Genomic DNA, 23,596 nt, shown 5'->3' on the forward strand with positions numbered 1-23,596 from the left:
ATGTGTTATTATACCTTCAGTACCACCGATAAGTGTTATTTTTCCTTCAGTACCACTGATAAGTGTTATTTTACCTTCAGTACCACTAATAAGTGTTATTATACCTTCAGTACCACTAATAAGTATTATTTTACCTTCAGTACCACTGATAAGTGTTATTATACCTTCAGTACCACTAATAATAAAGTGTTATTTTACCTTCAGTACCACTGATAAGTCCAAATGGACGAAATATTGGCCTTATGTGAGTGATGGTTCTATATAATGATTACCTGGGCTTTCTGCATCTACATTTCATCGTACTTCCAAGTGAATACCCAGTTTTGAAATATTCACTTCTATATCCAAAAAATATTCAAGATATCTTCCCTTAAAACTCTTGTGAAGTAAAAATGCATTCAAGTTCAAGACAATTTTATTACGTTATAAATAGTTTATATACCACAAAATAAACATGTCATCATAAGATAGTCCACATCGCCATCCTGAAAGTTATTTGACATCCATGGTCTTCATGATGCCGTCCCAGTTTAACACACAAATACAACACTCGTCTTTTACCAAAACATCCAGGTTTGATTAACCATTCAGGCAGGAATAGTTATGGGGGGCATATGGCAGATTTTCTGAGTTTTTGCAGGGTACTCCGATTTTCTCCCACATTAACACCCTTGGTGCACTTTTATCAAGGCGAACAAAAGGGAATAAACTTTAGTTGATACAGCTCATTTGATAATTGTTGTAAAATAGATAAAGATTTGAAATTTAAAGTAGATGTTACAAAACTCAGTCATTTTGGTACCGAGATGTACATATTGTTCCAACACTTGTGCATTGTGTATGATATTTCAGTACTTCCCGAAAGATCTTTTGATACATTTAAAACATTTTCACACTTGGTCTAAGGTTTCAACCTTTTCTGTGTGTTGCTGGTTTTATATTTCAAGATTATTCAATGTTTGTTCTCTTTACTAAAACGTACCAACACATCATGTTTTAAGCACCAAAAGTACTGGGAACAGAACATCTTATAGAATTCTGAAACACAAGATATTGGGTATAAATAATACTGAAAACCTTAAAGCTAACTCATAATATTAAAAGGTAAAGCAACATGAAAACAGCATTGCTTTTGCTGATATCTGATATTTACTTTATCCTAATAAGATATGATCAGATTTATTAAGGTCAGCACCAGCTCTAATCAGATTTTAAGACCAACATTTATGTAGAATTTTTGTATCATAGATGATTGGTATTTGCAATGTCATTTTCGCATGAAAACCCTAAAATATATGGATGCTCGGGTTGCGCAGCGTTTCACACGCTCGCCTTCACCAACATGACTAGGATTCAATTCCTCTCAACTGCCCGACTGCTTGCCCTTAAATAACTTAAGCTCATATTAAAAATTTGACAATATATCGATGTAGATGTATAAAGATATAAGCAAACAAAACAAAACTGAAGCAAGAGGTCCAATGGGACCTGAAACAAGAGGTCCAATGGGACCTGAAGCAAGAGGTCCAATGGGACCTGAAGCAAGAGGTCCAATGGGACCTGAAACAAGAGGTCAAATACTTTTGGACAAAAAAAATAAGGTCTACATATAGCAAGGAAAGTAACTCTTTACGCACGCATTGGTTTATTATTTTAATGTATAAGCCTATCTAAAATACTACCAACCCAAATTGCATAGTATATTCCTTGGTTTTAAGTTACATATGTATCAATATTTAGCACAGATACACAGCCTAAATCTACAAGCAATGGCATTTGTACAAGCACGTCTCTCTCACATTCATATTGCCTGGTCATATCAAATCATATTTATTCAAGAAAAGTTTTTAAATATCTTCGCAACAGTCAAGGTCAAAAATTATATGTACATCTTATTACAGAACAGTGTGTAAATGTGGATTTAATAATAGCTTTGATATCTAACATACTCATTATATGTGTAACTGTTTCCTAACTCATTCATCCCTGAAGACACATTTGAACTCTTCCAATTCAAAGGTGAAACTTCATGGGTGAATGAGGTAAACAGTCTGATTTTACTTCTACACATATCAATTTAAATGAAAATGATCTCTAAATCATCTATTTCTGCTAAAATTAACAGTCGATATGTGTGTACAGCAGCTTGGTGAGTATTTCACTTTTTGTTTAGAGCAGTGTCTCATAAAACTCATGGATTTCATTGAAATGGTATAACAACTTAAAATAGGAATGTGAAAACAGTTTGAAAAACATTTAATATATCCAATACTCCTGAAATAGACCAACAGCCTCTATGACTGAGATGATGAATGTTTTTGTTCCAGTTCAGTTGCACCGTTACAGAAATATTTTTTATATTTTGTAAAATTGATTAATTTTGAAACATATTTTCTTTGTGAAATTAAGGCAACAATCAAAAGTTTCAAAATACCCTTTCCCTATAAACTTTCCCTATATATGTAAGTGTTTAAAAATTCAAGGGTTTAAGAGTATTAAACGACATCTAAACATTTGAAAAATAATTATACCTAAAACCAACCTTTTCAATATATGAACAGACTCCAGATCTAGGGACTGTGATGTCATTATGTTGCAGATGTATTATAAGTACTGCAAAGTATTAGTGAAATAACATTAACAGTGAATTGGTGGAAAATTCTAAACACAACAGAAAATAAACTGCAATAATTAAACTTGGTTTACATCTAATTTGATTGTTTCAAAAAACACAACAAATACAAACAAAGTAATGTATGTAGGCACTGTATATAAAAATAACCTCCTTAAATGACAAACTGCACATAGAAATGAACTTAGGTTATCAGAACAATGTTTTATACACTGACTTCATAATAAATGTTATTATGTGGTCAAAGATATTTGATATTCAGCTAAAGGACAAAGAAAGGGAATTAAGGGATCCAAATCTAACACATCGGAATGTATAAACCAAGGCAATGGTGAATAAGAACAACCTATTTAAGAAGTGAATGTCCACACAAAGATTATTCTGTAGATAGGACAGTTAAAAGTCTAAAAACCTAAAGACCTCTTAAAACTACCTACATTATCTACAAAAATATTCCCACATGGATAGTCTCCCTTTGACTGTACGTTTCTTTTGAACATTCAATCATTATTACCAGATTTTTTGTCCTGTTAAAACAACTTTCACACTCAAATCTGTGTCTCATTCAGAACATAAATTATGCAGATTGTTAAATTTATAATCAATGATAAAAAATAAGTTATTTTCTTAGCACAAAATCTTAGGTTCAAATTTACACAACACATTCTGATAGCTGTCAATTGTACATGTCATACTTTCAATGAGCAAGATGACAGAATATAAGAAGTCATGCTATGAATAATTTCTGACTACATGATGATCTGAGGTTCAGGCACAGATGTTCCGATCGATTTGTGAGGTAAAATTCGCCCTCCGTTGATATACAGTTCATCCTTTACAGTGACATCCTCCCCTAACACAGAGACATTTTCCATTCTCACCTGCAATTAAAAATAAAGTTGCATTTTTGTGTTAATCAATCTGAGAAATACATATTCATGACACATAAACTAAAACCTCTTAACACCACTTCCAGCTCAAATGTGTAGAAATCAGTAGACAGTGTAACAAAGAATTGTTAAATAGTAACTTAGGACCCCAGAGATGTACACACTGTATTTTCTGTAAAAGGATCATCTAAATATCTCAATACTAGTAATAAATCAATCCTACTTCAGTAAATTGCTGCTAAGTTTTTGCCAATTACCATCTGATTTATGTTAGAGTTATCACCCTTGCCATTATAATTTTCTACTATCTGAGCACGGACTTAGATCTAATCTAATTCCGTGATCTGAGCGACACTAATAGATGTATTCTAGTACATATTCAAATATGTCATCCGTTACGATGTTATTATCGAAGTATGATTTAAACCTTATAAAAAATATACATTACACAGATTGCTTAGGCTGTTTTGAAAAGAAGATGCAAATCACAGTAAAGTAGCACATATCCTTAGCTAGAAAATCACAGTAAAGTGACATATATATCCTTAGCTAGAAATCACAGTAAAGTAGCACAGTAAAGTAGCATATATCCTTAGCTAGAAATCACAGTAAAGTAGCACAGTAAAGTAGCATATATCCTTAGCTAGAAATCACAGTAAAGTAGCACAGTAAAGTAGCATATATCCTTAGCTAGAAATCACAGTAAAGTAGCACAGTAAAGTAGCATATATCCTTAGCTAGAAATCACAGTAAAGTAGCACAGTAAAGTAGCATATATCCTTAGCTAGAAATCACAGTAAAGTAGCACAGTAAAGTAGCATATATCCTTAGCTAGAAATCACAGTAAAGTAGCACAGTAAAGTAGCATATATCCTTAGCTAGAAATCACAGTAAAGTAGCACAGTAAAGTAGCATATATCCTTAGCTAGAAATCACAGTAAAGTAGCACAGTAAAGTAGCATATATCCTTAGCTAGATATCACAGTAAAGTGACATATATCCCTAGCTAGATATCACAGTAAAGTAGCATAAATCCTTAGCTAGAAAATCACAGTAAAGTAGCATACAAATGTATATCCTAAGCTAGAAAATCTCAGTAAAGTAGCATATATCCTCCTTAGCTAGAAAATCACAGTAAAGTAGCATATATCCTTAGCTAGAAATCACAGTAAAGTGACATATATCCTTAGCTAGAGAATCACAGTAAAGTAGCATATATCCTTAACTAGAAAATCCTTTTATAAAACAAACACATATCCCCCTGCTTTGATGAAAATAAAGGTCACTATTAAGTCTTACTAAAGAAATGGAGCTTAACGCAAAGTCTAACCAAAGTCAGTGAAGCAGGAAATATAGGTCATATATAGTGATCTACATTTCATATGTTCTGGTGTTTGTGGTCCTCAAGATATATCCAGACTACATATAGTTTGAAGACAATTGAACTTTAAGTCATTTGTTTATTGTAGCAACAGACATAAGATAGACGTATGATAGGCAAAATCCTGTTAATCAACTTTGAACTTACCCATCTACCTAGCACACATTTCCAGCCTATGATGCAGGACTCTATCCACGAGTGAGATTTGATTGTGGCTCCCTTTAGTATTGTACAACGTTTGACACACACACCATCTTCTATGACCACGTCCGGCCCTATTGTCACATTAGGGCCAATACGACAGTTCTTACCAATCTTCGCACTTGGATCCTGTGGTAAGAAACATCACAAGGCATGAAACAACTAAGGGACTTGTGTAAGTCTAACTCTCAATTACCCGGTATAGGTAATGAAAATAACTCAGACTCATACGATATTTTTTATTTTTATAGCTTACCTATTAATATATATCAAAAAGATATTCCTTCAACCATTTTACATTCAGAAATGATTCTATTTATTAAAGTTTTCCCACTTAAATTGGTGCCTGCAGCTGTCCTTTACCTTTGAAATCAAACTATTATTGGTAAAAAAGAATTCATTACAAAATGACTCAAATCATCTTTCTGTTTAGATGAAAGAAATGTACAGTTGATTCCTAACATTTTTTGGAACAAAACTGAAGTGGATTTAATTCACTGATTAACTCACAACTAAAACGTTTCCCACAGTGCCCTCTCCACTGTGTAATTGGTCAGGTGACTTCTGGCGCAGAGAGCCGAGGTACATACACATCCCTGTGAGGAAGTCTTTAGGCTGACCAACATCCATCCAAAATCCTGTCACCATATAGGGAGGGAAGTTATTTTTTTACAATTATACAGAAACAAGTTTGCATGATCTCAAAGACCTATAGCTACTCATTCCTACGCAGTGTCAGCTTTAACCATAAAATAACTTAAAAAGTACAATCACATGTACCAAATATTGTATTTCACATCAATTCAGTACAATATGTTCGCAATTTCATTCCTTTGAAAACAATCTATTATCTAATGTTATTTAGTATATGTAGTATATGTCCTCAAAACCACTATAATCACTCTATTTGTTTTGTAAAAATCAATATTATCAAATAAATCAGAATTACCATAGTGTTATTGAAGCACATAATTTTGTTTACTCTTCACAAATGTTTCAACAAGGAACAAGCATGTTCCAAATTGTAATTTATAAGGCATCTACATAACACTTTGTGTGGACCTCTTCTAAAAGAAAGTTCCATACCATACAGTATACATCCTTAAATTGTAGATACATTGGAGTTCTCTACCATACAGTACACATCCTTAAATTGTAGATACCATGAATTTCTCTACCATACAGTACACATCCTTAAATTGTAGATGCCTTGAAGTTCTCTACCATACAGTACACATCCTTAAATTATAGATACCATGACGTTCCATACCATTCAGTACACATCCTTAAATTATAGATACCATGAAGTTCTCTACCATACAGTACACATCCTTAAATTGTAGATGCCTTGAAGTTCTCTACCATACAGTACACATCCTTAAATTGTAGAAACCATGAAGTTCCATACAATACAGTACACATCCTTAAATTGTAGATACCATGAAGTTCTCTACCATACAGTACACATCCTTAAATTGCAGATACCTTGGAGTTCTCTACCATACAGTATACATCCTTAAATTATAGATACCATGACGTTCCATACCATACAGTACACATCCTTAAATTGTAGATACCATGACGTTCCATACCATACAGTACACATCCTTAAATTATAGATACCATGAAGTTCTCTACCATACAGTACACATCCTTAAATTGTAGATACCTTGGAGTTCCATAAAATACAGTATACATCCTTAAATTGTAGATACCATGAAGTTCTCTACCATACAGTACACATCCTTAAATTGTAGATACCTTGAAGTTCCATACAATACAGTATACATCCTTAAATTGTAGATACCTTGGAGCTCCATACCATACAGTTTATATCCTTGAATTGTAGATACCTTGAAGGTCCATACCATACAATTTACATCCTTAAATTATAGATACCATGAAGGTCCATACCATACAGTATACATTCTTAAATTGTAGATACCATGAAGTTCTCTACCATACAGTACACATGCTTAAATTGTAGATACCTTGAAGTTCCATGCAATACTGTATACATCCTTAAATTGTAGATACCATGAAGTTTCCTATCATACAGTATATATCCTTAAATTGTAGATGCCTTGGAGTTCCATACCATACAGTTTAGATCCTTGGATTGTAGATACCTTGAAGTTCCATACAATTCAGTATACATCCTTAAATTGTAGATACCTTAGAGTTCCATACCATACAGTTTATATCCTTGAATTGCAGATACCTTGAAGTTCCATACAATACAGTACACATCCTAAAATTGTAGATACCTTGAAGTTCTCTACCATACAATACAGTATACATCCTTAAATTGTAGATACCTTGAAGTTCCATGCAATACAGTATACATCCTTAAATTGTAGATACCATGAAGTTCCCTATCATACAGTATATATCCTTAAATTGTAGATGCCTTGGAGTTCCATACCATACAGTTTATATCCTTGAATTGTAGATACCTTGAAGTTCCATACAATACAGTATACATCCTTAAATTGTAGATACCTTGAAGTTCCATACAATACAGTACACATCCTAAAATTGTAGATACCTTGAAGTTCTCTACCATACAGTACACATGCTTAAATTGTAGATACCTTGAAGTTCCATACCATACAGTACACATCCTTCATTTTGTAGATACCTTGAAGTTCCATACAATTCAGTATACATTCTTAAATTGTAGATACCTTGGAGTTCCATACAATACAGTATACATCCTTAAATTGTAGATACATTGGAGTTCCATACAATACAGTATACATCCTTAAATTGTAGATACATTGGAGTTCCATACAATACAGTATACATCCTTAACACATCCTAAAATTGTAGATACCTTGAAGTTCTCTACCATACAGTTTACATCCTTAAATTGTAGATACCTTGGAGTTCCATACAATTCAGTATACATCCTTAAATTGTGGATACCTTGGAGTTCCATACAATACACAGTACACATCCTTCATTTTGTAGATACCTTGAAGTTCCATACAATTCAGTATACATTCTTAAATTGTAGATACCTTGGAGTTCCATACAATACAGTACACATCCTTAAATTGTAGATACCATTAAGTTCCATACCATACAGTATAAGATACCTTGAAGTTCCATACAATACAGTATACATCCTTAAATTGTAGATACATTGGAGTTCCATACAATACAGTATACATCCTTAACACATCCTAAAATTGTAGATACCTTGAAGTTCTCTACTATACAGTACACATGCTTAAATTGTAGATACCTTGAAGTTCCATACCATACAGTACACATCATTCATTTTGTAGATACCTTGAAGTTCCATACAATTCAGTATACATCCTTAAATTGTATATTCCATGAAGTTCCATACCATACAGTATACATCCTTAAATTGTAGATACCATGAAGTTCCCTATCATACAGTATACATCCTTAAATTGTAGATACCATGAAGTTCCATACAATTCAGTATACATCCTTAAATTGTGGATACCTTGGAGTTCCATACAATACACAGTACACATCCTTCATTTTGTAGATACCTTGAAGTTCCATACAATTCAGTATACATCCTTAAATTGTGGATACCTTGGAGTTCCATACAATACACAGTACACATCCTTCATTTTGTAGATACCTTGAAGTTCCATACAATTCAGTATACATCCTTAAATTGTAGATACCTTGGAGTTCCATACCATACCATACAGTTTATATCCTTGAATTGTAGATACCTTGAAGTTCCATACAATTCAGTATACATTCTTAAATTGTAGATACCTAGGAGTTCCATACAATACAGTACACATCCTTAAATTGTAGATACCTTGGAGTTCCATACCATACCATACAGTTTATATCCTTGAATTGTAGATACCTTGAAGTTCCATACAATTCAGTATACATTCTTAAATTGTAGATACCTTGGAGTTCCATACAATACAGTATACATCCTTAAATTGTAGATACCTTGAGTATACATCCTTAAATTGTAGATACCTTGGAGCTCCATACCATACAGTTTATATCCTTGAATTGTAGATACCTTGAAGTTCCATACAATACAGTACACATCCTAAAATTGTAGATACCTTGGAGTTCCATACAATTCAGTATACATCCTTAAATTGTGGATACCTTGGAGTTCCATACAATACAGTATACATCCTTAACACATCCTAAAATTGTAGATACCTTGAAGTTCTCTACCATACAGTTTACATCCTTAAATTGTAGATACCATGACGTTCCATACCATACAGTACACATCCTTACATTGTAGATACCTTGAAGTTCTCTACCATACAGTATACATCCTTAAATTGTAGATACCTTGGAATTCCATACCATACAGTACACATCCTTAAATTGTAGATAATACCTTGGAGTTCCATACAATACAGTATACATCCTTAACACATCCTAAAATTGTAGATACCTTGAAGTTCTCTACCATACAGTACACATGCTTAAATTGTAGATACCTTGAAGTTCCATTCCATACAGTACACATCCTTCATTTTGTAGATACCTTGAAGTTCCATACAATTCAGTATACATCCTTAAATTGTAGATACCTTGGAGGTCCATACCATACAGTACACATCCTTAAATTGTAGGTACCTTGAAGTTCTCTACCATACAGTTTACATCCTTAAATTGTAGATACCATGACGTTCCATACCATACAGTATACATCCTTAAATTGTAGATACCTTGGCGTTCCATACCATACAGTTTATATCCTTGAATTGTAGATACCTTGAAGTTCCATACAATACAGTATACATCCTTAAATTGTAGATACCTTGGAGTTCCATACCATACAGTACACATCCTTAAATTGTAGATACCTTGAAGTTCTCTACCATACAGTTTACATCCTTAAATTGTAGATACCATGACGTTCCATACCATACAGTATACATCCTTAAGTTGTAGATACCATGAAGTTCCCTATCATACAGTATACATCCTTAAATTGTAGATACCATGAAGTTCCATACCATACAGTATATATACATCCTTAAATTGTAGATACCATGAAGTTCTCTACCATACAGTACACATCCTTAAATTGTAGATACCTTGAAGTTCCATACAATTCAGTATACATCCTTAAATTGTATATACCATGAAGTTCCATACCATACAGTATACATCCTTAAATTGTAGATACCTTGGAGTTCCATACCATACAGTATGCATCTTTAAATTGTAGATAACTTGGAGTTCTCTACCATACAGTACACATCCTTAAATTGTAGATACACACATCCTTAAATTGTAGATACTTTGAAGTTCTCTACCATACAGTACACATCTTTAAATTGTCCTTAAATTGTAGATACCATGACGTTCAGTACCATACAGTTGACATCCTTAAATTGTAGATACTTTGAAGTTCTCTACCATACAGTTTACATTCTTAAATTGTAGATACCATGAAGTTCAATACCATACAGTACACATCCTTAAATGAAGTTCCATACCATACAGGATACATCCTTAAATTGTAGATTCCATGAAGGTCCATACCATACAGTATACATCTTTAAATTGTAGATACCTTGGAATTCCATACACTACAGTATACATCCTTAAATTATAGATACCTTGAAGTTCTCTACCATACAGTTTACATTCTTAAATTGTAGATACCATGACGTTCAGTACCATACAGTTTACATCCTTAAATTGTAGATACACACATCCTTAAATTGTAGATACTTTGAAGTTCTCTACCATACAGTCCACATCCTTAAATTGTAGATACCATGAATTTCCATACCATACAGTATATATTCATCCTTAAATTGTAGATACCATTAAGTGCCCTATCATACAGTATACATCCTTAAATTATAGATACCTTGAAGTTCTCTACCATACAGTACACATCCTTAAATGAAGTTCCATACCATACAGTATACATCCTTAAATTGTAGATACCTTGAAGTTCTCTACCATACAGTACACATCTTTAAATTGTAGATACCATTAAGTTCCCTATCATACAGTATACATCCTTAAATTGTAGATACCATGAAGTTCCATACCATACAGTATATATACATCCTTAAATTGTAGATACCATGAAGTTCAATACCATACAGTACACATCCTTAAATTGTAGATACCATTAAGTTCCATACCATACAGTATACATCCTTAAATTGTAGATACCATGAAGTTCCATACCATACAGTATATATACATCCTTAAATTGTAGATACCATGAAGTTCTATACCATACAGTATACATCCTTAAATTGTAGATACCATGAAGATCCCTATCATTCAGTTTATATCCTTAAATTGTAGATACCATGAAGTTCTCTACCATACAGTACACATCCTTAAATTGTAGATACCATGAAGTTCAATACCATACAGTACACATCCTTAAATTGTAGATACCATTAAGTTCCATACCATACAGTATACATCCTTAAACTGTAGATACCTTAGAGTTCCATACCATACAGTATGCATCTTTAAATTGTAGATACCTTGGAGTTCTCTACCATACAGTACACATCCTTAAATTGTAGATACCTGGGAGTTCCATAAAATTCAGTATACATCCTTAAATTGTAGATACCTTGAAGTTCCATACCATACAGTATACATCCTTAAATTGTAGATACCTTGGAGTTCCATACCATACAGTACACATCCTTAAATTATAGATACCTTGAAGTTCTCTACCATACAGTATACATTCTTAAATTGTAGATACCTTGGAGTTCCATACCATACAGTATACATCTTTAAATTGTAGATACCTTGAAGTTCTCTACCATACAGTACACATCCTTAAATTGTAGATACCATTAAGTTCCATACCATACAGTACACATCCTTAAATTATAGATAAATTGAAGTTATCTACCATACAGTATACATTCTTAAATTGTAGATACCTTGGAGTTCCATACCATACAGTACACATCCTTAAATTGTAGATACCATGAAGTTCCATGCCATACAGTATATATACATCCTTAAATTGTAGATACCATGAAGTTCCATACCATACAGTTTACATCCTTAAATTGTAGATACCATGAAGTTCCTTATCATACAGTATACATCCTTAAATTGTAGATACCATGAAGTTCCATACCATACAGTATATATACATCCTTAAATTGTAGATACCTTGGAGTTCCATAGCGTACAGCTCACTATCACTGGCCATGAAAGGAAAAACATCTTTTTCTATAGAAGTTGGCTTCAGCTGAAATCAGTTTTTCTTTGTATTGTACATAACATGGGTTCTGACCTATTTAAATCCATATCTAAGCCTGTAAAAGTAGTTGTCCAGATTATGCATAAATGACAACAAAATTAATACAGTTTTAAATGATTCACATGTGTACACATATCATTTAGATTATGATTTAGAATTATATTTACTTGGTTATGATTTGTGCACTAATTGCATTTTACCAGTAATAATCATATAAATCTTCAAAGTTGTTTTTACAGGTTTTTGTAAGTTAAAAGCATACTGTATTCCCCTTTTTTCAGCACTTATGGAAATGATATAAGCCCCCTTTCCCCAAACAGCCTCTAATCTGGCCCGGCTCTCTCCTGTTAACAAAGTATAGTACAGTGTACTATGTACACTACATATCAGACAATACAGTCGAGCAATCTCTTCTCCAGCATCTTAGAAAAAATTACAATAAGTCTGATAGATGTATTTGATTCTAGTGTGTTTGTGTCATTGTCTTATCTTGAAGTGAAAAATGAGACTGACATAGTATTAATTGTGTAACGATGAAGTACTTACAGAAATTCTGTTCAGTATCGAAGGATTAAATATGTACATCCCTGCATTGATTTTATTTGAGACATATTCTTGTGGCTTTTCAACAAATTGTTGTATCCTTCCATTTTCTGCATCGTAAATAACAACACCATATTTGGATGGCTCGTCAACTTTAGTCACCTGTAATCATTTAATTAAATTTCTCTAAATCAGACATTTTTCAAGTAAAATATTCATTGGTTCATTTGTTTGTTTGATTTTGTTTAACGTCCTATTAACAGCTAAGGTCATTTAAGGATGGGTCATTTGAAGCATTAAGATCATTTAAAAACCATCATTAATTATTATGAGGATATTCGTTAAATTTTGACACTTATATGTGACCCATTTTTGACCAGAAGGAACAAATGAACAGTGATAAAAACACACCAAAACATATGGTAACAGTAACCTCACTAAAGTTCAGCCATTAGAAAGCCAGCAGTTATACTAAAATAGTTATCTAAAACAAATGCTGTTTTTGTCATTATGCATCATTTTGGTTTGTAGGAGACGATGTGTTCATCTGACATTCAATTTATAGACCTCAATAACAATTTTGAAAGTTTCAATACATAAATCTGACAAATCAATATAACTTTTCCTCTATTCTTTTTTCAAAATGTTCATTTCTTTTGATGTCATTCACTTGTTGATGCAAATCTTTGTATGTTTATTTTTGTTTTAGCTTCAAGCTTACACTATTTCTGAGATTTCTGGTTAAATAAGGTGTATTATTTATATATAATCTGGATGGTGAATCATTCTATAAGCCCTCATTGACAAAAAATGGAATTATATCACCATATACATGTATATTGAAAACGGTAGTTCTTACCATAATTGTTCCTTCTTTGCCATGGTGTTTGTGAAACTCAACCATCTGTTTAAAGGGGAAATCACAAATGACATCACTGTTGAGAACAAAGAAGGGTTCATTGTCTTTATTAAGATGTTCCTTGGCTAAAGCTAAAGGTCCAGCTGTAGGGCAAAAAGATAACAAGGATGTACACCTGTCACATGTCATCACTGAGTAACAGTTTAATGGAGAACCAAGAAAATTAATGACAGTTAATATGGATTAAGCCAGGAAAAAAACCCCACAATCAATTGATTAAGACAAAGAAATGTATGCCATTATAAATGGATGACATTTTATAGATATATAAAATTAGATACAAAGTCACCAGTCATCAAATTAATTGCTGAATGCATTTAAGTAGCTTTCAAACACAAAGATATATTTCGAAGTTCATATCTTAATGCTTTCACTCATAATGTTAATTATTTATATCTCTCAACATTGACAATCAACCTTCATTGTTTATTATTGCAAAACATGACCAATCAGACTATATACACAGCCAACTAAATTCATATCAAAGACATCAATTATCACAATATTTACCTGTTCCTAAAGGTTCCGATTCCAAAGAAATAATTATCTTCACACCCAACTAAATGGAAAAACCAGTTGTTACATACACGTAGCTATGTTAGTCAATACACAATTTATTGTAGTAATGTACATATGTATACAAGTATAATTATGTGCAAATGTGATTTCGCTGAAAATATATAGATTTTTTTATTTAAATTCCTTACTTTATCTTAGGATCTTTGTCTGATCATTCTGCTTTCTTTTCTACTAACACACAACTGGTTATAAAATTAAATCTAAATCAATGTACCACTTAGAGGGCCATTATCAAACTCTGTATCAAGTGTGGCACAATACCCATTTCAGTATACAACAACACTCTGCCATTCCAGGAGGCACTTGCATACAAAATTGTAGGTGACAGTATATATTAGATATACCCCTGTCAAATGAAACATGGATACTGGTAGACTGACTGTAAGTGCAAACCTAAGGTCTCCCCTCAAAGTACTAATGAGAGACCAATAAGCACAGCTAAAGTCTAAAGGTAACAGAACCGTTGTAAGAACATGTTTATAAAATTTCCAGTTCTGTCTGCATATGATATATATCCTTCTATTATTAGAGTGAACAGAGGAAACATACAAGGTATCAGAATGTACAGATTTATGTTTTGTGCTCTATTCATAAGGTCATCTTAATGATGTAGGGGAGTATAATTCTACTAGCCCACTGTCTGGTACTAATAGATTTTATGTTCGGAGGTGAAAGTTAGTTTTCCTTACAATAACTTGTTGACAAATGTGGGACAAATGTGGGACATGTTCACCCAGCATTGTACAAAAAAACAACTCAATGCATATTTATGAGAAAAATATATGGGAAATTAATAATATCTCACCTTTTTTTCCACATTTTTAAGTTCTTGCTCCATCTGGTCAGCACGGTAGCTCACAGCTAGCACAATGTGTGTGACTCCTGCCTAACAAACAAAAACACAATTCTACAACAAGAACAAACATATAAAACTGAATTCTCCTGATATACTTATGTTCTCTTCAACAAAAATCTAAAATACTTTTTGTTTTTCTTGAGGAACTCAAGTGTTCTGAAGATTTACCCCTTTGGCCCCCCCCATTTTTTTTGTCTTTCTTATATTTACCCTGGTATATAAAAATGAATCCCTTGTGCCCAGGAATACTTGATCATAAAATTAGGAGAAATTATATTATTTCATTTAAGCTGTATATTACATTAAGACCTTTTTTCTTATTTAATTATTCAAACCAGTCAAAACACAATGTATCCTTATTTGATTTCATGATAACCAAATGGCTAAGACAAAATCAACACACAGTATGAATTCAAAATTCATTCAGGTGATTTTCGAGTACTGGGATAGTGAACTATTTACCTCGACCAGAGCTTCTAGTTGATGAAGAAGCATAGGTTTATTTCCAAATTCTACTAAGGGCTTTGCACAACTTAAGGTCAAGGGTCGTAACCTAGTTCCATAACCTCCCACTAGAATCAAAGCCTTCATCTTCTTATTTCTGTATACGTAGTGTAAAGATGGCAACCTGTAATAAACAAATCAAAATAAATTTCAAAATCCAAGTGTTTTGATAAACTGTCACATGAATATATATAGCACAAGTAAAAAGTATTACATAGATATATACATTAAGTGTAGTAATTTATCACAGTATCAAAAGATAAAAGAAGTAACTCTGAATTGCAATTATGCAAACACATTCCCCACCCCAAACACCAATTTTACCCCAACCCCTTTCTGCATTGATTGTTTATGAAGTGTCACATATCACAAATTTAGTTTACAACTAATTATAGTTATTAATTTGTAAGGCTCAAGCAGTCATCTGTGAATTGCATGTTCAATGTTTTGCTGTAACAAGTCAGACAAGAGGCCCAAGGAAACCTATAAACCTAAACCTGATTTTAACACTAAAATGGTTAAAAGTCAGTCAGCAGAGGTGTGACAGATTGAACAGCTACAGATGGGGTCACTCCAGGTGTGGATCATTCTCCTGATCCTGGAGTGGTTTGACACATATTTAATATTTGTATTGACTAAATGTTGATATATCAAACTTGTCCAAGTGCGAATGTCTTTGTATGTAACATGTGTGTCGGTCAAAAGCTCTATAGAGCTTATGTTATTTGTTTTAAAATGCCCAACGACTTTAAATAAAATGTATCTTATATATCTTATCTAAGCGATTTTGCTTTATTTTAATTAATATTAAATCTTAGAAAATAGAGCTCAATATTGATATAAATTTTAGATGAATATAGAGCTATAAACTCAATCACAGACATGTATACAGCAACTGAAAGTCTAACAAGATCAATATTAGTAACAGGTTAGTAGTTATATTAATGTATACGTGTCCCTGGGGCTCAATCGACAGAGTGTACTCCGACCACAGGGGCTCGGTTTCGGGATACTTCGGTTAGTTATAAACCTATACACACAAGTAAATAACAGCAACACTTTTTATCCGGTGTTTATACACATTCTTAAACCCAAATCGAGGGGTACCGATGTGTTTTTACTGGTGTGTTTAGGTTTATTATTACTATAAACCGAAAGTATCCCGAAACCGAGCCCCTGTGACTCTGACCTGCAATTGACTCTGATGGTTTCATTTCAGGCTTATTAATAGTTGAACAATATAATTCACAATTATTTGTAATCATGTGCATGTTTATTCCTGTCTTCTGCTTGTATTTTTACTATGCACATACTATTTCTTATGGTTCTTACGTATACATGCATACAGTTTCCACGTACTTTACCAAAGTATTATTTTAAGTAGGATACCGGTTAAAGTTTGAAACCAACACCAGATCACTTGGTTCGTCCCTATTTCACAAATAAATAAATCTTGTACGACCGGTCGAACCGTTTGGAACGCAAAACACGAAAGCGGTCCTATAGATTGATAGACTGTTGTCATTCATAAAAGAAATACAGTATCCACATCACTTGGATGATGTGTCCATAGATAAGACGTTCTGAACAATATTCATCACTTACGGCTTATCAGGTAAATGCCTCGATAAATCTGTCGTTATCTTACCTTAAATCGACACGACTAGACCTAGGACACGTAACGATGGTTTGTTGTTATTGACGGGCGATACCGGAAACACGAGTACCTTAGACGCCACGACGCTTAACTCAGATCGAGGACGACTTCCGGGGCGCGAGTAAAGCACGGAACAGAATACTGACCCGGTACGAAATAATAATTGCTCCCTGAAAAGCGGAAGTGATATCGTCCCACCAGTCAGAGCTGTAGTGTTGACAGTCCGGAATGATCTGCTGTCGAGCCCTACATGGCCCTGGACATTTGCTAGCTAGAATACACGAAGCAAAATGTAAGATTCGTTTACGCAAGATAAAAATGTACATGTTGAAACAGATGTTTCATCTGTTTTGAGAGGGGATTGAGTAATATACATGATCATCATCACCCCATCATCAGATCATAGCACATATAGACGTATCAACGTGTATATATATAGCACATGATCATGATGCTGATCACGAGACAAGAACTGTATGATTGCGTTATGATTATCATTGACATTAATACATTAAAGTTTAAATTATATCATGTTTTGAATCTAACGTGGTTTTCTTAGCTTCATGATCAGGGGTGGATCACAGGGGTTCGTTAAAAATGTCTGAAATTCACTAGCTGCGATAACTTAGCTTTCTGACGACGAGAGATTTTTTATATATTGCGTTGTCAGAGCTACGAAGCGGTCCTATGCCAACTAATGGAGCAAAATCAAAAATGCTAATGTAGGTAAAACTATATATAATTCACGGCTCATATGAGTATAATGCTATCAAAGTATTGCATAATTGTTGAAAAAACAAATCCTTTCCAATGAAAAAAACTCTTTCACGAAATTAAATAAGTCTGTCTTGGGGGAAAAAATAGAAACGACCGTCATGACAGATCACGCATGATGTTATCTCAATTCAACCCTATTTATGGATGTGGACCAATGTGCTGTCAATTAATTAATCGCCCCGGTGTGATTCACACCGGGCTTGCTCCATTACAAGGCATGGGATCAATTTAATACCCGGCCGGGGCAGAGGAGGCCGGGTATTAATATTAGTACTAGAAATACACATACACCGTATCATAAGGTGTATGTGTATTTCTAGTACTAATATAATATGCGGTATGAGCTACTGATAGGCAGATTGTTTCGCCCGAAATCCCGTTCGCGCTAAGGGTTGTTTCACCTTAATTCTGCCCTAGGTTTAAAACGCCCTAGTTATTTTGGTTTAATTTATAAGCTAATATAATAATTAATGTTTAAAAATATCAACTAAACTTATTGATAACTTTCTATATTGGGGTTAGGTATATTTCATGTGGAAAATTAATAAAATACGCAGCTGTGTGAATTCGGGCCGTTTGTCACACTCATTTTTTTTGTATAAAATTGATTTTAATGATATTGAAGACTTAGAAGACTTAATTTGTGACTTAAAACTACTAACCTAGGGTGAACGAAATTCGGGTGAAACAACTCGGAACCCACTGATATGGGTCACTGAGCACACATAAACATACACACTTGGAAGAAGCGATATGTCAGAGCACTACTAGTACCACCAAATTTCAAATGAAGATTTACAACACTTGCTTTTGTTATCTTTTCCAGGGAACGGAATTTGAATTATAATTTAGGAATTCATAATGAAATGTGTAGGCAGTCGTCTAATACACACACTAAAGCACTTTTGCAAGTATTTCAAATTACAATAACAACACATTACTATAAAAAAAGATGGACATACATTGTATATAAATATATCCAGACTTAAGACACAAAATATGTGCATTGTGCAAATAATTTAAATAAACAATTAAGCTTAGATGCAGAGTTGTAAATATTAAGTATGAGCCAATTTCAAACAAATCTTGCACCACATATCTTAATCTTACATGTACATGACCAAACTAAACCAAGAGAAAAACTTGAAAGAAGGGTTGATCACAGGCACCAAACGAAGTTAGAGCGACCCAGTCCAGTGGTACAGTACTTAGTGATTCTCTTGATTTAGTGTCTACTGCTTCCTGTGAGGAGGAATCATTACTAAGCAAAAAGATAATTTGCCGAGACAATTATTTCTGCGTGTAGGTATTTATATTATACCGGTAAATACTTTTAAATAAAAAACAAACAATTGTAGCTTACCCTGCATATGGTGCTGAGAATTTAAACTTCAAATCAGTAACTGAAGGTTAGATGTTGACATATTTTGATATTATACTGAATCAGTAATATTGTCGTCAATATGTGGTGTTAAAAGAGCCCCAGCAAAAGTGAGAGACAGAAAGAAAGCGATAAATGTGCACGAGAAAAGTGAGGTTTTTTTTTGTATGGATCAATACAAAACTGTTTAGTATTGAGGCCTAGTACAATGGCACCAGGGCACTTCAATGTACATGGCAGGGGCCATAATGAAAGTAGACACAGGTACAATACAAAGTTATAAAATTTGTAGCTGAAGTACAAATGTAATAAAAACAAAGTAGTAATGAACAATTGATTAATCCATACAACATTATTTACAACCTATTTATACTTGGTGCCACATTTATAACTTCACTTCTAGATCTATATAATTACTTTGATTAACAAATGTTTCTCTATGCACGACATTATCAGAGTTATACCATTCAGACAATAATGAAATGATAATTGATCTAGGTAAGGACAACATGTTTTGTTTTTAGCTCACCCCTGGTCCGAAGGACCATGGTTAGCTTATGCCATACTGCATGCAGCGTCCGTCGTCTGTCCGTCAAATTTTCCTTTAAAATGCTACTAGTCCTGAACGACCTAGTAGATTTTGATTAAATTTGGTCTGTAGCATCCTTAGGCTAATTAGGGGACTCAATTTTGTATAAATGGTGGGTGTGGTCCTCCTGGGGGGCGGAGAAGCAGGGCCCAATAGGGAAATTTGAAGTAAAACCTTTAAAATCCTTCTTCTACGACAGGGATTAAAGGATTTCAACCCAATTTGGTCTGGAGCATCTTTGGGCCAATGGGACTCAATTTTTATATAAACAATGAATTTGGACACCTAGCTGGGACAGAGGGGCGGGGCCCAATAAGGGTAAAAACCTTTGAAATCCTTCTTCTACCATAGGGATTAAGGGATTTTATCCCGATTTGGTCTGGAGCATCATTGGGCAAAGAGGACTTAATTTTGCTTTTCAGAAATGCATCATTCTGTTAAATAAAACATGCTATCTGTTGTTAATTATTCAGAGGCCCGGCCTCCATAATGTAGTTTTCAATTAATTCCTACCTTTCTGTTTGTAGTTAAGCCATACCAGGTGTGACCTAAGGAAACTCAATGCCAGGAGTCATGTCGTTACAGTCCTGCAATGTCCCGGGAATCCCCCCAGATTTACGCCGTGACGAAACCGTGCACCAAATAGCAGACTCCTTAGACTATCTCGATAAGGTTGCCAATGAAATTTTTCAAAGAATCAATACAAGAGTGAATGATCACCGCACAAGATTACAAAAAATAAATGATAGACTTAGTCTGGCTCAGGCCAAAGTGGATAAAATCAAGGGAAGTAACAAAGCTACTAAAGTGTTCGCTCCGTCGAAGTATCCAGCTGCTGCCCATACAGAGGAACATCAGATGCTATTTCCATCTAGCTCAACTAATGGCCTATCTCAAGTTAAACGGCCACACTACCATGTTCAGCAGAAACACAAGACTCTTGATGACAAGGCCCTCAAAGACAAGCTGCAATTCTACATGGTCCACCTCAACATTAAGAAGAAGGAGGGGGAGAAACAACAGGAGGGGCTTGGAGGGCTTCCAAAGTCTGTGGAGTCAGTCAGCTCACTGCTGCTCTTCAACACCTCAGAGAATTTGTATGTTATATTTTTAACAATGATTTGCTCTCTATGTCTGATTAATTCAGATTCAGTGTCATCATGGTGAGAACTTATTATCTAAACAGATGTGTACCAAACAAAGGTCATGAATGAGAATACTTCAAATGTGTTCATATTTCAGGGTTTTACGTTAAAGGCTAAGGTCACTGGTTATTACATGTACACTGTATTTACAGAAATTTGTCAAACAAGGACACTGCTTTGCATTGGAGTGGGGCAATCGTATTTTACAGAACTTGTCTGATTTATCTACACAACATCATAATACTTTTGTAGGTACTAGAACTTAAAGCAAAATCTAGAACATAAACGTTGTATGTTTAGGTATAAGAAATATGTGATGCTGGATCCTCTGGGAGTGGTGACCAAAACGCGAACTGCCATTGAGGAGGAAGAGGAGTTAGCTGAAGCACCCCTCACAATCGCCCAGCGAGAGGAGCTGCAGCGACAACAGGCTGATAGCTACTTTTACATCCCCCACCTGGGGGACGTACCTGAAATCGCTGTCCCCTCGTCCTTACCTGACCTTCCCGGTAAGTTGTGTCTCCTGGTCTTCAAAAGATCTGTGATTGGCAGAAACATAATATACTTTTCTTATTTTGGAGGATGGAATTCAATGTGCATGATATTATATACACAAAAAAATCAAGTTCATCCCCTTGTCGTTGAAAACTGCCCTTTTTGGATAGATTCAAAATCAAATATACATGGTGTGGAAAAAGTAGTGTTTTTATTTTTTCATTGATTTAAAATTTGATATGGTAAGCCTCTGATTTGGTGAGATATTATTTACCTCTCATCATGCCTAGTCTGCCAGAATTGTGGTCAATGGCCTATTATTTGTTTAGATACTTTTGAGTCTCCCCAGGAATGACGTTTCAAATTATTAACTTATTTCGTCAATTTTTTCTTTTAGTTCTAAATTGATTGATTTTTAGCTCACCTGGCCCGAAGGGCCAAGTGAGCTTATGGCATGGTGCGACGTCCGTCCGTCGTCTGTCGTCCCGCGTCCGTCCGGCATCAACTTTTTACTTTAAACAACTTCTTCTCAGTAACCAAAAGGGCTAGGGTGATGATATTTGGCCAGAAGAATGCTGGGATAAAGGGCTACCAAGTTTGTTCAAATAAATGACCTTCAACCATTTTCAAGGTCACAGGGGTCAAATATGTTAAAATCTTTAAACAACTTCTTCTGAATAACCAAGAGGCCTAGGATGATGATATTTGGCCAGTAACATGCTGGGATGAAGGACTACCAAGTTTGTTCAAATAAATGACCTTGACCTATATCCAAGGTCACGGGGGTCAAATATGTTAAAAACATTTAAACAACTTCTTCTGAAAAACCAAGAGGCCTAGGGTGATGATATTTGGGCAGTAATATGCTGGGATGAAGGGCTACCAATTTTGTTCAAATAAATGACCTTGACTTATACTCAAGGTCACAGAGGGCATATATGTTTTAAACATTTAAACAACTTCTTCTGAATAACCGATAGGCCTAGGGTGATGATATTTGGCTAGTAGCATGCTAGGATGAAGGGCTATAAAGTTTGTTCAAATGAATGACCTTCATCTTTTTTCAAGGTCACAGGGTCAAATATATTCTTAACCTTTAAACAACTTCTTCTGAATAACCAAGAGGCCTAGGATAATGCCAGTAACATGCTGAGATGAAGGACTACCAAGTTCAAATGAATGACCTTGACATATATATTTTAAGGTCACAGGGGTCAAATATGTTTAAAACCATTGAATGACTTCTTCTTAATAAGCAAAAGGCCAAGGGTGATGATATTTGGCCATTAACATGCTGGGATGAAGGACTACCAAGTGAATGACCTTCGCCCATATTCAAGGTCACAGTGGTCAATATATGTTTAAATCTTAAAACGATTTGTTCTGTATAACCAAAAGGTCCAGGGTAATGATATTTTTCCAGAAGCATGCTGGGTTGGAAGACTATAAACTCTGTTCAACCTAATATTATAATGTCCTTGTTCGACATTCAAGGTCACAGGTGTCATATGTTTAAATCTTTTAATAGGTTCTTATGAATGAAACACTGATATTTTGCCTGTAACTGTATTTTAGTCCACTTTTAAGATTACAAGTGTGAAATTAATACCAGGTGAGCGATGCAGGCCCATTGTGCCTCTTGTATTTAAGGTCACTGGGGTCAAATATGTTTAAAACCTTTAAACGACTTCTTCTGAAGAACCGAGAGGCCTAGGGTGATGATATTTGGCCAGTAACATGCTGGGATGAAGGGCTACCAAGTTTGTTCAAATAAATGACCTTGATTTATATTCAAGGTCACTGG

General features: G+C 34.2%; 2 protein-coding genes across 2 annotated transcripts in view; one reads left to right on the forward strand and one right to left on the reverse strand.

Moving 5' to 3' along the window:
- Positions 1–397: 397 nt before the first annotated feature.
- On the reverse strand, positions 398–17,502 carry LOC110449578 (mannose-1-phosphate guanyltransferase beta-like). Its single transcript, XM_021496528.1, has 10 exons — positions 17,397–17,502; positions 15,707–15,872; positions 15,194–15,274; positions 14,320–14,368; positions 13,750–13,892; positions 12,894–13,052; positions 12,257–12,335; positions 5,615–5,742; positions 5,051–5,233; positions 398–3,513 (listed from the first exon to the last, which is right to left on the reverse strand). The coding sequence occupies exons 2-10, from the start codon at positions 15,833–15,835 to the stop codon at positions 3,382–3,384; spliced, it is 1,083 nt and encodes a 360-aa protein (XP_021352203.1). The 5' UTR covers positions 15,836–15,872; positions 17,397–17,502; the 3' UTR covers positions 398–3,381.
- Positions 17,503–17,560: 58 nt separating this feature from the next.
- Positions 17,561–23,596, forward strand: part of LOC110449577 (WASH complex subunit 1-like) — a 14,423-nt gene continuing 8,387 nt past the window's right edge. Inside the window, exons 1-3 of the mRNA XM_021496527.1 lie at positions 17,561–17,697; positions 20,680–21,249; positions 21,598–21,806. Coding sequence (XP_021352202.1) covers positions 20,714–21,249; positions 21,598–21,806 — 745 coding nt within the window. The 5' untranslated portion in view covers positions 17,561–17,697; positions 20,680–20,713. The remainder of the gene's footprint in view (positions 17,698–20,679; positions 21,250–21,597; positions 21,807–23,596) is intronic.

The sequence above is a fragment of the Mizuhopecten yessoensis genome, unplaced genomic scaffold (assembly GCF_002113885.1).
Source record: "Mizuhopecten yessoensis strain PY_sf001 unplaced genomic scaffold, ASM211388v2 scaffold4663, whole genome shotgun sequence".
In the NCBI taxonomy this organism is placed as follows: domain Eukaryota; kingdom Metazoa; phylum Mollusca; class Bivalvia; order Pectinida; family Pectinidae; genus Mizuhopecten; species Mizuhopecten yessoensis.